Here is a 16,050-nt window from a genome sequence, read left to right on the forward strand (position 1 = left end):
TAGTCATATACTAGTCCTATATCCTAGTCCTATATCCTAGTCATAATAATAGTCCAATATCCTAGTTCTATATCCTAGTTCTATTACTAGTCCTATTACTAGTCCTATATCCTAGTCCTATTACTAATCATATTACTTGTCCTATATCCTAGTCTTATATCCTAGTCCTATTTCTAGTCATATTACTAGTCCTATGTCCTAGTCATATTACTAGTTTTATTGCTAGTCCTATATCCTAGTCATATTTCTAGTCCTATTACTTATTCTATATCCTAGTCATATGTCCTAGTCCTATTACTAGTCCTATATTACTAGTCATATACTAGTTATATTACTACTCCTATATCCTAGTCCTATATCCTAGTCATATTAATAGTCCAATATCCTAGTCCTATATCCTAGTCCTATATCCTAGTCATATATCCTAGTCAATATATCCTAGTCCTATTTCTAGTCATTTTACTAGTCCTATGTCCTAGTCGTATTACTAGTCTTATTACTAGTCCTATATCCTAGTCATATTTCTAGTCCTATTACTCATCCTATATCCTAGTTCCATATCCTATCCTATACTCATCGTCCTATATCCTAGTCTATATTATTAGTCATATACTAGTTCTGATGTACTAGTCCTATATCCTAGTCCTATATCCTAGTCATATTAATAGTCCAATATCCTAGTCCTATATCCTAGTTCTATTACTAGTCCTATTACTAGTCCTATTTCCTAGTCCTATATCCTAGTCCTATATCCTAGTCCTATTACAAGTCCTGTTTCCTAGTCCTATATCCTAGACCTATATCCGAGTCCTATATCCTAGTCCTATTACTAGTCATATTACTAGTCCTATTTCCTAGTCCCATTACTAGTCCTATATCCTAGTCCCATTACTAGTCCTATATCCTAGTCCCATTACTAGTCATATATCCTAGTCCTATTACTAGTCCTATTACCAGTCCTATATCCTAGTCCTATTACTCATCCTATATCCTAGTCCTCTATCCTAGTCCTATTACTAGTTCTATAGCCTAGTCATATTAATAGTCCAATATCCTAGTCCTATTACTAGTCCTATTACTAGTTCTATATCATAGTCCTATATCCTGGTCCTATTACTAGTCATATTACTAGTCCTATTACTAGTTCTATATCCTAGTCCTATATCCTAGTCATATTTCTAGTCATATATCCTAGTCCTGTTCCTAATCCTATATCCCTGACGCTATATGTGCCCTATCTGTCCCCCACTTTCATGGAATTCAAATCTCTCTCTCTGGTTCATATTTCTCTGGAATTGTTCATCTCTATCTCTTGTTCATTTCATTTGTTTTATCACTCTCTTCACCCCCTCTTACTTATCTCTCCCAACATTTGAATTTGTATTCATACTTTTTTGCATTTGTATTCATGCTCTCTGTACTCAGTATACAACCGCCCACCTGTGACTTAAGCTACTGATCCCCAGACCCAGAAAAACACACATTCAAGTTCTGCCGGCAATTCGTCCCACTCCTAAAAGATAGGCTATATCCTATAAGCAAAGCGTAGCTCAAGACAAAGTGCAAGTGTCCTCTCTCATCATTCTTGCTGCTTCAAGTTCAGTAGCCATACCTCTCTGGGCATGCGAGATCAGGTGCATGTGTGGTCTCAATTAAATAGAGTAGGCTATAGCCTATGCATGTGTTTGTGAAGGGCAGTTATCTTTCCAAGGAAATTCCCTTCCTATATATGATTAAGCTATAGTTTACTACATTGCCTAGAAATAAATATTGATCACCCATATTTGTTTCTGTCTGTAAATCATCCCACTCCTAAAGGGTAGGGTATATGCAAAATGTAGCTCAAGAGAAATTGCAAATGTCTGCTCTCTCTCCAACTCTACAAACTATGTCAAGCCTATTGGCTGATATATCCCAGTAATACCGCTAGCCTAATATAACGAGCCACGTGAGAATCTCTGGTCATTTAACCAATTTCTTAGGGTTGGTTGCGGGAACAGTAGCTGCGGGTGGGATGAAGAAATCGGACTGCACAGACCTCTACTTTGAGGCTCACACACACACACACACACACACACACACACACACACACACACACACACACACACACACACACACTCCACACACATCTGCAGGCAGGAGTGTGTGGAGCTGGGCGGTAAAAAGGCGTTGTTGCCAGATTGAAGCTTTTGGAATGGAAACGGCACCATAAAGCACAGCCAGGGGCTCAGGCAATCAGCTCCTGCTATAGCAGTTAATGTCAGTGCGCCTCTGAAAAATGTCCCCCCTGGCTGTGGGGATTGTTAATATCAGCGCACCCATGAGAAATGGCCCCCTCCACACAAGAGTAAGGTTAAAATCAGATCACTACTACTGAGAAATATCTGCTCTTCTGTAGGGGGTCAATATTGGTGAACTGGTGAAAAATGTCCCATGTCACGCACAGGGCAAGGGGAGTGTTCAAATCAGCGCACCAATGAGATATTTTCCCTTACTCTCTGGGGAAAGATTGATATTGTCACAAAAGAGAAAAATACTGTTCACACTATCCTTTATGAAAAAAGGAAATCAAAGGGTTAATATCAACTATTAGTACCCACATTTTCTATTAGCCATGAGTGAAAGTACACTAACAATGTGTACACCACAGAAATGGTCTCTCTGTAAGGCAAGGAGGTAAGGGTTAACAGTATTGTGCTGATGTGACGTTAGAATGTTAGCGTGATGCATCTATCCCGGCCTCAGTCTCTCTGTGTGTCCCTGTAGAGGAGACAAGACATGCAGCACACAGAAGGACCTTGGGATGACTCAATTAAGCACACACAGCGTAGCATAGCGTAGTGTAGCTGCAAGCATAAGGGAATAAAACCTAGAATTACCAATACCAAAGGTAGCAAAGCCAAGTGTAGCCGTGAGCATAAGGCAAATCATTAGCAAGGATACAGTTAGCGTAGCCTAGCTAGCCTAACCACAGGCATAGACTTCTGTGACAGGGGAACACACATTAGAATTAGCATGGACGTAAGGGAATAAAGCCAGGCATTAGCATGGCAATAGTTAGCATAGCCTAGCCGCAGGCATACTGTAGAAGGGGAACAAGGAGGAGTATTAGCATGGGTTGACACGGTTAGCTGGCATTTCCATTCATGACGTATGCCCTCTGGGTCTGCCCTCCAGACCAGCCAGATTGGCTTACAGGACTGCAGAGCACTGCCAGCCTGTGCGGTGCCATGCTGATAAGCAGTTGCTAGCTATCTCACACACACACCACTTATTTCCCTCCTTTCTCCTCCCCTACCTCCCTCTCTCTCCCTTCCCCTCCCTTCAACCTTCCCCTCCCTTATCCTCCCTTCTCCTCCTTTCTCCTACCTTCCCCTACCTTCTACCTCCCCCCTTCTCCCTCCTTCCCCTCTCCTCCCTCCCTATCCCTCCCTTCTCCTACCTTCCCTACCCTCTCCTCCCTTGTCTCGCTTTCTCTCCCTTCTCCTCCCTTCTCTCCCTTCTCCTCCCTCTCTCACTTATCCTCCCTTCTCCTTCTCCTCCCTTCTCTCCATTCCCCTCCCTTCTTCTCCATTCCCTTCTGTACCCTTCTCCCACCTTGTCTCCCTTCTCCTCCGATGTCTACATTCTCCTCCCTTGTCTCTCTCCCCCTCCCACCTCCTCCCTTCTTCTATCCCCTTCTATCCCTTATCCTACCTTCCGTTCTCTTCCCTTCTCCTCCCTTCCCTTCTCCTCCCTTGTCCTTCTCCCCTCCCACCTCCTCCCTTCTTCTCCCTCCTCTCCCTTCCCTTCCCTTATCCTCTCTCCCTTCTCTTCCTTTCTCTTTCCCATCTCCCTTCTCCTCCCTTGTCTCTCTCCTCCTCCCTTGTCTCCCTTCCCTCCCTGTCTTCCCTTCCCATCTCCCTTCTCCTTCCTTCTACCCGCTCCTCCCTTCTTCCCTTGTCTCCCTTCTCCTCCCTTTACCTTCCCCTCCCCTTTCTCCTCCCTTCCCCTCCATTCTCTTTCCCTCCCTTCTCCTCTATTCCCTTCTCTCCCACTCCTCCCTTGTCTCCCTTCTACTCCCTTATCTTCCTTATCTCCCTCCCTTCTCCTCCCTTATCTCCCTTCTACTCCCTTATCTTCCTTATCTCCCTCCCTTCTCCTCCCTTCTTCTCCCCTCCCCCCTCCCTTGTCTCCCTCTCCTCCCTGTCTCATTTCTCCTCCATTCTCCTCCATTCTCCTCCCTTTCACCTTCCCATCCATTCTTCTTCCCTTCGCTTTCCTTCTCCTTCCGTTCTCCCTTCTCCTCCCTTCCCTCACATCTCTCCCTTCTCTCCCTTTTACCTACCCCTCCCGTCTCCTCCATTCCCTTTTCTCCCTTCCCCTCCCTTCTCCTACCTTCCTTCTCTTCCCTTCTCCTCTCTTGTCTCCCTCTCCTCCCGTGTCTCCCTTCCCTCCCTTATCTCCCTTCCCCTCCCTTCTACCTTCCCTTCCTGTCTCCCTCCCTTCCGCTCCTCCCTTGTCTCCATTCTACTCCCCTTGTCTCCCTTCTCCTCCCTGTCTCCCTTCCTCCTCCTTCCTCTCCTCTTCTACCTCCTCCTCCCTTCTTCTCCCTTCCCTTCTCCTCCTTCTCTCCCTTCCCCTCCCTTGTCTCCCTTGTCCTCCCTGTCTCCTACCTATTCCGCCCCTTCTCCTCCCGTCCCGCCCCTCCCTTCCCTTGTCTCCCTTCTCCTCCCTTATCTCCTTTCTCCTCCCTCTCCTCCCTTCTCCTACATTCTCCTCCCTTCACCTCCCTTCTCCTCCTGCCTCCTCCCTTCTCTCCCTCCCCTCCCTTCTACCTTCCCCTCCATTCTCCTCCCTTTCTTTATCTTCCCCATACTCCCTTGTCTTCCTACTTCTCCCTTGTTCCCCTTTCCCCTCTCCTCTTCCCTTCTCCTCTCCTTTCTTCCTTCTCCTTCCCTTCCCTTCTCTTCCTTCTCCTCCCTTTCCCTTCTCCTCCCTCTCCTCCCTTCTCTTCCCTTCCGTTCTCTTCCCTTCTATCCCCTCTCCTCCCTCCCCCCCCTCCTCCCTTGTCTCCCCAGAGCTACTTGATCTGATCCATATTTCCTGACTGTATCCGTTTTGCTGCTGCTGAAGGACATTGAGCGATATGTTCATTAAATGAGGTCGGCTGGGGAAAATGTGTAAGTAATTAGTGCGGCTTTTACAAAATTACAAAATGTCATCCCTGCACTAATGCGAGGGCGCTGGCAGCCACTGCCATTCTCAATGAGGTCAGGGTGTACTCTTGGGCACATTCACATATGCACACACACAAATGATAGAGCTGTCGTGAGTCTACTTTATGTGGTACAGTATGATTTGATTGGCAGGGGTGGGGCGAGGTGTAGGTGTACATCTCACAGTGATCTCTTGTCACAGCCAAGGTCAACATGTGTGTACATGAGTGTCCCTTCCACTCACTCCTTTCTCTCACTTCCACTCTGTCTCTCTCTCTCTCCCTCTCTCACCCAATCCCTCTACTGTACTTTCCCTCTCTGTCTCTCTTTCTCTCTCTCTCTCTCTCACCCAAACCCTCTACTGTACTTTCCCTCTCTGTCTCTCTCTCTCCCTCTCTCACCCAAACCCTCTACTGTACTTTCCCTCTCTGTCTCTCTTTCTCGCTCATTTCACTTTCTCCTAACAGCACAATCCACCACAATCCCTATTACAGTCTGATTAGAACTACAGGGAGAAGGCAGGGAGGGAGAGAGGGTACCCATATCCCAGCATGCCTTCTGGCATTCCACTCAGCCCTCTGCCCCCCTGGCTGGTCCAATCAGACTCCAGACGCCACATGAGGCATACATCTCCCCTCTCTCCTCAATTCCTCCATATACCCTCTTATACCTTCCTCTCCTCTCTCCACTCCATTCCTCCTTATCTCCTCTCTTCTTCCTCTTTATCTCTCTCCTCAATTGATCCATTTACCCTCTTATACCTTCCTCTCTCCACTTCAGTCCTCCTTATCTCCTCTTTTCTTCCTCATCTCTCTCCTCCATTCCTCCACTCTCCTCTCCTCCTCCACTATCCTCACCTTTCCGCTCTCCTCTCCTTCCCTTTCTATCCCTCAGGTCACTCTATTAACATTGCCCAGAGCTGTGGGTCACTCTGTCCCTCTCCTGTACACACTGTATGTGTAAACAACCTGGTGTTATGGTCCTAGATTTCTCCCTCTTCTGTTCCTCTGTTACTCCATTAGAGATTGATTGGCCTGCAATGAGATGCCCAGCACTGTTAATATGCTGTTATTTGGCCCAGTGTTGACCACACACTGTTCTAGAGAAGAAGTATAGAGCCGCTGGAGGACTACTGTACACAGTGTGACACACAACGCTATAAAGAACTGTCTGGAGCCAGAGACAACATGACATGACAAGACAAAAATAAATGCTGGATGTTGTAGGATCCGTGGAACAGTTCAGCCATCCATTTAGCTGCTTACATTAGAAAAAGAGGCACCAGGGATTCTTCTGTCATGCGGTAACATTAGTTTGATAGAATGCTTGTATCTCAAAGCTCCAAATACGTTTTAAAGTTTCATCGTGGTCGAAGTGCCAGATTGATGTACTGCAGGTTTGATCGACATGATGAGAAAATAAATAGAAGAGAGAGAGAGAGGGGAAGAGAGAGAGAAAAATGAGTAGAGCAAGGAGATTAACAACAGTGACAAAGACAGACGGAGAAGGATGGGTCAGTCTTACCTGTGACACCTTGCGAACCACCTCCCCGCTGATCACCAGTCCCTGGACAAAGGAGCGTGCCGCCACAAATGTACGTGTCACTTTCAACTTGAGGTCTCGGGGGGTGTCACCAAAGGGTCGCAGCGTCTCCGACTGCTTGGACACACACTCCAGGTAGTCATCGCCTGCAATCATAATAACTTTATTAGTAAAACACTCTTCATACAATACACAAGTGATAGCTAAAGCAATATAACGGCCTCACATAGTTAAGAATAAAAGTTGAAATCATACAAGATGAAATTCATGAAAATATTTACCAGGGTTGGGGTGAATTCAATTTCAATGCAAGAGTTTGGAAAAAGCAGCATTTATTTTCAATTGAGATTTTAAAAGTTGAACATTTCAAAGAATATATTTAAGTTCAATGTGTAATGTTTACGTACCTATGAGATACCGTCCATTGGCTCCCTTGAACATCCTCTCCAGCAGGCGGGCCCAGAACTCGTTGAGCGCATCCTCTATGTTAACGTTGGAACCACGGTAGTACCGTCTCAGCTCTGTGTACAGGTCAGAGAACACGCGGGTGTTCTGGGTGTACAGGGAACCCAGCGCCGGGGGATACGACTGCTGCAGGACATCCTCGGAACGGTTCAGGAGCTCCAGGAGGTAACCTGGAATGAGACAGGAAACAGGACATGTTTAACAGTGTTAAACAGTTGAATTTAGGTAAACTCTATGTTTTTTTCTGGGGCTCTGTCTCATCGCTTTGTACTGCATATGAAATGTGCCACAGAGGTGAACCCAGAGAGGAAGTGTTTAAATGTATTCTGAGGCAGGATAGGATGTGCAGTGGAAGATAATGTTGCCATCCACATAAAACGCACTGAGTGGGATAGAGATTCTCTAACATACACTTACATTGTGCAGACACACACACTCAAACCCTCACAAAAACAGGCTGGGCTGCACTGTTTAAGAATACATTTTCACTGCGTCGTCTTTAATGTGTGTGTGTGCAGTGTTTTCATTGAAGACGTTCTTATCTCCTTCCTGCCCGCCATGCACCCCAGATGGGGAGAGGAATCACTGAGCCTCTATGAGAACTCCCTTAGCTCAGCATCTCTCTCTCTCTCTCTTCTCACACACACACACACACAGCACACACACACACACACACACACACACACACACACACACACACACACACACACACACACACACACACACACACACACACACACACACACACACACACACACACACACACACACACACACACACACACACACACACACACACACACACAACACCACACACACACACACACACACACACACACACAAATGGATTTTTGAACACACTCAACCACACACATACACCCAGCAAACATTCTCCACATCCAGTACACCCACACACGCAGACACACTCCCTGAAGACGATCCAACAGTGTTGAATATGTTACGTAATATAATGTTAAAGCTCACACTGACCTAACCGCACTGCATTATCTAAGCAGTGCCTTGTCTGATGATGTCACTATTCTAAAACAAATGAATTGAAACATTATAATAACGAACCATCAAATTCTTATCAGACAGGAGGGGAATAAGAYAGGAATATCTGCTGTGTTGCTGGGGACTGATTGTGAAACATTACAGAAAGAAAGACTCCTAGTTAAAGCCAACRTTACCAGAAATAATGACTAGAGGCAAAGGAAGCGACTGTTTAATGAAAGTAGGTTATCACAGAAAGCCTTTACTGATAATGGACGTTGTTATGGTGAAGTTTCAGTCTAGGACCAACTGGGAGACTAAGTGTTTAATTAGGGACCATCAGTAAATTACACAATGTACATGGGACAATATCTTTAAATGTCAATAGCTCCAAATTGTAAAACTCTAACCAAATATTTTAAGCATTTGATGAGTAAACTAAAAGATGTGCAACATCAGAATATTGTCCCATGTAAATGTTATAATTTATTGACGGTCCCTAACGAGCCCAGAGATACGCTTTCCAATGTCAAACCAACTTTGCCACGGTCACACACCAGCCGGCTAAAGCTAATTGACTAAATAAGTTGGCTTGCATGCTAGTTAGTCTAGGCTACTTCCAGACACAAATACCTGGTTAGATGGTTTCAAGTTATTTAGAAGGGTGAGTGACTGTAACTGTGTACTGTTTTGGCCGAGTGAAAGTACAAATGCTTCCCAGTTCGAACACACACACAACAGACACCCACATAAAGCACGCCTCCATGACCCAAATCTCGTTTTCAGTCGCATTTCCTAATGAGGAGAATTGAAACCGATGCTAAATCAGAAAGTTCTTACCCCCTTTAATCGAGCACCTGACTAATTACACAAGATTTTAGTTCTGGGTTAACTGAGATTATTTAAGAAAAAAGAAAGAAGGAGGATCGGAACAGGAAATACGAAAGATGCTAACACCTATGAAATCGTGATTTGTCCAAATAACCAGTGACGAAAAACCCAAGCACCGGAACTAATGCTGCTCACTATTTCACTTATCCCATTGTATCATGACAGATCTACGGTACCATTTATGTTTACGTAGTCTGTCCACAAGAGATTATATATAAGCAACTAATGTGTATCTTATGGCTAAGTTAGCAATTAGCATTGCTTTGGTTGAATAATATTCAACCAAAGGCCTACGCAGTGGACAGCTGGGTGACTGAGGGCAAGCCAGAACCAGAGACACGGACACAGTGAGAAGCCCTAGGGCCAACAACACCTTCATCCCTGGCAACTACCTGAAAGCTCAGGGCCAAACAAACACAGAAACATCCAGTTATATTCCAGGCCTTTCCAAGCAGAGCAAAGTGCTTGGTCGGTGTGTTTCTGACTGGATGACAGATCATTCCCCTGCCACCTGACCAGATGCCAGTCAGACAGACTTATCCAGACCTCTGTGCATGTTAGGATTAGCCGGGAGTGACGTTCTGCTGTCACACACACACACATGCACTGCCTACGTGCACACACGCAAGCGCACATAGGCAGGGACGCAGGCAGACACACTCATACACTACATGGCCAAATGTATGTGGACACCTGCTCGTCGAACATCTCATTCCAAAATAATGGGTATTAATATGAAGTTGGTCCCCCCTTTGCTTCTACAACATCTTCCAGTCTTCTGGGAAGGTTTTCCACTAGATGTTGGAACATTGCTACAGGGACTTAATTCCATTCAGCCATGAGCATTAGTGAGGTCAGGCACCAATGTTGGGTGATAAGGCCTGCTTCACAATCGGCATTCCAATTTATCCCAAAGGTGTTTTATTTTTTATTTAACTAGGCAAGTCCTACCCCGGCCAAACCCTAACGATGCTGGGCCAATTGTGCGCCGCCCTATGGTACTCCCAATCAAGGCCGGTTGTGATGCAGCCTGGAATCAAACCAGGGTCTGTAGTGATGCCTCTAGCACTGAGATGCAGTGCCTTAGACCGCTGCGCTACTCGGGAGTTTGAAGGGATTGAGGTCAGGGCTCTGTGCAGGCCAGTCAATTTCTTCCACAACGATCTCGGCAAACCATTTCCGTATGGACCTCACTTTGTATATGGGGGCATTGTCATGCTGAATCAGGAAGGGCCTTCCCCAAACTGTTGCCATAAAGTTGGAAGCACAGAATCATCTAGAATGTCATTGTATGCTGTAGCGTTAAGATTTCCCTTCACTGGACCTAACGGGCCTAGCCCGAACCATGAAAAACAGCCCTGGACCATTATTTCTCCTCCACCAAACTTTACAGTTGGCACTATGCATTAGGGCAGGTAGCGTGTTCCTGGCATCCGCCAAACCCAGAATAATCCGTCAGACTGTCAGATGGTGTAGCGTGATTCCTTACTCCAGAGAACGCGTTTCCACTGCTCCAGAGTCCAATGGAGACAAGCTTTACACCACTCCAGCCGACACTGAAGCTCCCAATGAACAGTCCTTGTGCGAACATTTCTTCTAGAGGCAGTTTGGAACTCGGGAGTGAGTGTTGCAACTAAGGACAGGTGATTTTTACTCACTACGCGCTTCAGCACTCGGCGGTCCAGTTCTGTGAGCAGTGGTGGAAAAAGTACCTAATTGTCATACTTGAGTAAAAGTAAAGATACCCTAATAAAAAATGACTAAAATAAAAGTGAAAGTCATCCCGGAAAATACTACTTGAGTAAAAGTATAAAGATACTTAAGTATCAAAATTAAATGTAATTGTATCAAAAGTAAAAGTATAAATCCTTTCACATTTATACTAATTTCACTAATAGACTAAGAGCTGGGTTGACAGCCTATGACAGGAGCAGACTGCTGTGGCTATACTGTTGTCTTAGCTGGGTTGCAAGACAGGTCAGGAAACAATGTAGCGCGGTTGACATTTAAAGGTCATTTTACCATTGAGCCGACATCAGCAGCATTGCCTTGCGATCTCCAGTAACATTGTCTTTTAACGGTGCATAGCCAAAAAATGATGATCGAATTGAATCCCAGCCTAAAATTGTCTAAAATAGAGTCGGAAAGAGTTGGAAAATTCATGCTTTGGTTAATAGTCATGCATATTTTTAAACATACAGTACAACAGCGTGAATCGCAGTCAGATAATGCTTGTTATCCTTTAGATAAGATTCGTACATGGGTATGTTGAAAATCCTAGAGATTTAGAACAGGGTGAGTGTTTAGTAATCTCTTACTGTGCCATAGGGCAGCCAGTCCCCTCTCTGCTCTGGTGACTAATGATGATCAATAACATGACACGTGTGTGTGTGTGCGTGCGTGCAAATGTGTGTACGTGTGTGTATGTCCTTGCTCTTCCATTTTGTCTCTCAGGGGCCCCAGAGGGACCACAATCTAACCCTCCAACCTCCCCTCATCCCCCTCTCCCCCCTCATCCCCATCCCCTCATCAGCACCATGACCTCCAGGTGGAGTGGGGGTTGAGGGCTGAGCATCCCCAGTGATAGAGCTTCAGGTTGGGTGGGGGTTGAGGGCTGAGCATCCCCAGTGATAGAGCTTCAGGTTGGGTGACCTGGGGGATATGCACACTAGGGCTATAGACTACTCTATACTGAGCATATGCTAACATGATAACCCAGACATAATGTTAAATTAGTAATAATCTTTCACATGCAATTAATAACACAGACTTCTACGTAATCCGTTTTGGTACCTTTAGGCCAATTCAGACTGCTGATTTGAGGACCTTTTTGATGAAGAATGTGTTTGTTTTCTATGATCCTGTTTTTCATTTCGTATTTGATCTTTGTAACCCCAGTCGTAGACTGTTCTCTCTGCTACCGCACGGCAAGCGGTACCGGAGCGACAAGTCTAGGTCCAAAAGGTTTCTTAACAGCTTCTACCCCCAAGCCATAAGACTGCTGAAGAATTAATCAAATGGCCACCGGACTATTTACATTATGTCCCGCCACTCCACCAACACCCTCTTTTACGCTGCTGCTACTCTCTGTTTATCATCTATGCACAGTCCCTTTAACTATACCTACATGTACATATTACCTCAATTAGCCCGACTAACCGGTATCCCCGCACATTGACTCTGTACCGGTACCACCTGTATATAGCCTCACTACTGTTATTTTCACTGTTATTTTACTCTTTTCTTTTTATTTAGTATYTCTTTACTTATCTATTGTTTACCTAATACCTATTTTTTACTTAAAAATGGCACTGTTGGTTAGRGCTTGTATTCGGCGCACATGACTAATAAACTTTGATTTGATTTGAATTACAGGGCTCATTTGTGAAAGAGACGTTGGTCTCAACATGAATTCCTGTCAAAATGAAGGTTAAATAAAATACCATCTCTCTCTCTTTCTCACACACAAATACACACACATACACACAGTGAACCTGTGATAAGCCTGGTGTCTGTGTTCTAATGACTTTTTCCAGCAGCGAGAAGAGAATAATTAATGATTCCATTTGCAATGGTATGGAGTTTAACTAGCAGAACAGCTTGACATGTCTCTGGCTTATTCTGACTCTCTAATTTCCTTTCTGTGTTTGAAATATTCCCCCTTCATACATGCCTGCTGAAATCCATACACTCCCACCCATGTCTCAATACCAGCCACTTTGCTCACACCACAAAAACACGCACATACACACACACGTACACACACACACATGTCTGCACGCCGCTACGCACGTACACACCACACACACAACACACACACACACACACACACACCACAACCCACACACACACACACACACACCACACACCACACACCCACACAACACAACACACACACACACACACACAGTGTTCTCAGTATTCTCAATAGCTGTTGGTTTCTTTTTTCTTCTCCATACCTTCTTCTCTCTCACCTCCGCTCACCTTCTTCTCTCTCTTCTCCCTACCTCGCTCACTCCTCTCTCTCTCTCTCTTCTCTCTCTCTGCCCTACCTCCGCTCCACCCTCTCTCTCTCTCCCCCTCTATCTCTGATAAGCCCTGGCATTGTTGTGGGATTCTGTGCCTCTGTGTTTAGGAGTTAACGTTGATCCTCCTCTCACTGCCAATACTCCAACTGGAGGCTTACTAGGTCTACCCCTGTACCACCTCTGTTCATTATTCCCTTGATCCTGAACCAGTCTCTAACAGAGGACTCAGTGGGGATTGTACCACTGATACTCATTACATGCTGATCCTGAATCAGTTTCTCCCTCAGAGGGCTTACTGTGGTTCTGGCTACAAACAACTGATCTTGAATCAGTTTATGACACAAAGGGTCAGAGTGCCCCATAAACACTGAGTGTACAAAATATTAGGAACAGAGCTTGGTGTGGCCTATCTGGACCAGCTTATTAAAGGCTGATCCCAAATCAGCCAGATCTGATCACTCTAACATTTGTATAGAATACGCATTATGGACATTGTTACCACTGGAGCTGAATCCAGAGAGGTTTGTGTGTTTTTGTGCGTGCGTGCGTGCACGTGCGTGTGTGTTTGTGTGCCTGTGCATGCATGCGTGCGCGTGTGAGTAATCTCGAGTCAAGGAGGTCAGGATGCTATCCTCTTGGGTTCTTCCAGGTCAGAGCAGGGTAAAAGACAGACTAGTTGTATCTGTTGTTAGAGCCTCCCTCACTGTGTTCTATACAGAACACACTAATGAAGGCACGGCCTGCACCCCTCTCCTTCACCTTCTGTTCTTTTCCAACACACCCAACACACATAAATTAGTTGGACACACACACACACACATACACACACACACACACACACACACAAACACACACACAACACACACACAACACACACACACACACACACACACACACACACACATCACACACACACCACACACACACACACCACACACTGCAACACACACACACACACACACACACACACACACACACACAGTAATAGCTCTGTATTGTGCTGGACACAAATAGCCTGTGTATTAATTTGTGGTAAGGTGGGAGATGGAGAGACACAGAGATAGAGATTTAGAGGAGGACGAGGGAGGGAGGAGTGAACCGTGGTTGCTTCGGCGCCAATGTATCTGATCCTCCTAATTGTATTTGTCCAGTTTGACAAGTTGTGAATGATTGGGTTAACAGAACGCTCCTTGGCTGAGGGAGGGAGGGAGGGAGAGTGAGTGAGGAGGAAAGAGAGGGAGACGGAGTGAGTGAGTCAGCGAGGAGAGAGGGGAGAGGAAGAGGAAGAGAAGGAGGAAGAGTTGGAATGGATGCATTGTGCTGATGTGGTTGTTTTAGACCTGGCTATCTTGGCCATTCATGGATGAACCAGCCCCAGTCCACTCAACAGCAGACGGTTCTCTGCCTTTCCTCTATGACTGTCCCTCTCTTTCCTCTCTCTCTTTCTCTCCTTGCCTTTCCATCTTCACTCCTGGCACTCCCTGTCACATGCAGAATACACAAACAAACACAACCAACAAATCTACTCTGGGCTTTGATGAGGGCCAAAAAGAGTCCAACAGTAACCTATTCTGTTACATACAACTCCGTCACCTTTCTCCGCACGTTTACCTGCTGTAAACTACGTACATGACAAATACAATTTAGATTTGATTTAAACCATAATGACAATTGATACTTCAATGCAAAAAAAAATCTGACAAATCATACATCTCAATGAGTCTCAACTACCTCCAGCTGTATATGTCCATTGCCCAAACAATGGACCAGATTCCCAAGGCCATAGTCAGACATTGGGAGAGGATGTCGTGGTCAGAGAGAGAGAGGGAGAGAGAGCCTACATACATCAGTTGATGAATGGTGTCTTTCAGCGTGTGTGTGTGTGTCTGTTTAATATAGTGGTCTTTTAATGGCGTCTAAATGGTTCCTAAGGCGCCGTGGCGCTCCGCGGGCTAACGGCACTAACCACACAGCTGATAAGTGTTGTGATGGATGGAGAGTGTTTGTGTTCTGACACACACGCACTCCGATACCGCTCTCTCTCTCTCTGTGTTTCTCTCTCTCTCGCTGTGTGTTTCTCTCTCTCTTTATCTATTTTCTGTTTTTCTCTGTCTCATGCACTATTTATTCTCTCCATCAGTTTCCATCTGTTTTTCCTTCCCCTCTCCCTGTTGCTTGTAGGTCCCCTTCCTCTCCCTCTCACTGTTCCTCTCCCAAATGTAACATTTCTCCATCTCTTGCACCCCTCATTGCTCACTCTCCTTCTCTCCCCCTTCGCTCTTCTCCGTCAGTCTTTCTGTTTCCCTCTCTCTCTCCATCCTTCCCTCTTCTCTTTCCACCCCGCTCCCTTCCCTCTCTCTCTCTACTCTTCCTCCATCTCTCTTCATCGTTCCCTCTGTCTCCTCCCAACATCCCTCCTTCTCTCTCTCCCTCCACCCTCTCTTCACAGTGAGTAATGTGTTTGGCGTTTAGGACCCTGTAACTCTGGCTCCCGCCCAACATGATTTGCATGCCAAGACCACGAGCCAATCAGGCGGCACAATGGAGCAGATGTCCTTGGCATTTCTGACATCAACAGAGGTGACCCTGAAAACAGGAAATTAGTCTCAGAATGAATCAAATATGTGGTCTATAATTGGGAAGAGTTAGCAACAAAATGAACGCCATGCTGGGTGTATGTTGGGTCTAATTGGAAAACGCTTTAATGTTATGTGGAAAATCCTCATGTTTACTGATGGTCCCAAGATACTTCAATGAGGTTTAATGCAGGAATTCAACTGCTTATACACTCTTAGAGAAAAAGGTGCCATCTAGAACCTTAAAGGGTTCTTCAGCTGTCCCCATAGAATAAATATTTCAAGAACCCTTTTGGGTTACATGTAGAACCCTTTCTACAGAGGGTTTTGCATGGAACCCAAAAGGGTTCTCCTTTGG

General features: G+C 45.4%; 1 protein-coding gene across 2 annotated transcripts in view; it reads right to left on the reverse strand.

The window, feature by feature from the left end:
• The window catches only part of LOC111979670 (glypican-1-like), a 175,131-nt gene that overhangs the window by 58,408 nt on the left and 100,673 nt on the right, over nt 1–16,050 (reverse strand). For both annotated transcript variants that reach the window (XM_024010291.2, XM_024010292.2), the window contains 2 exons: nt 7,148–7,375; nt 6,723–6,886 (listed from right to left, as the gene is read on the reverse strand). In XM_024010291.2, the coding sequence (XP_023866059.1) occupies nt 6,723–6,886; nt 7,148–7,375 (392 nt within the window). The remainder of the gene's footprint in view (nt 1–6,722; nt 6,887–7,147; nt 7,376–16,050) is intronic.

The sequence above is a fragment of the Salvelinus sp. IW2-2015 genome, linkage group LG19 (assembly GCF_002910315.2).
Source record: "Salvelinus sp. IW2-2015 linkage group LG19, ASM291031v2, whole genome shotgun sequence".
Taxonomy (NCBI): Eukaryota; Metazoa; Chordata; class Actinopteri; order Salmoniformes; family Salmonidae; genus Salvelinus; species Salvelinus sp. IW2-2015.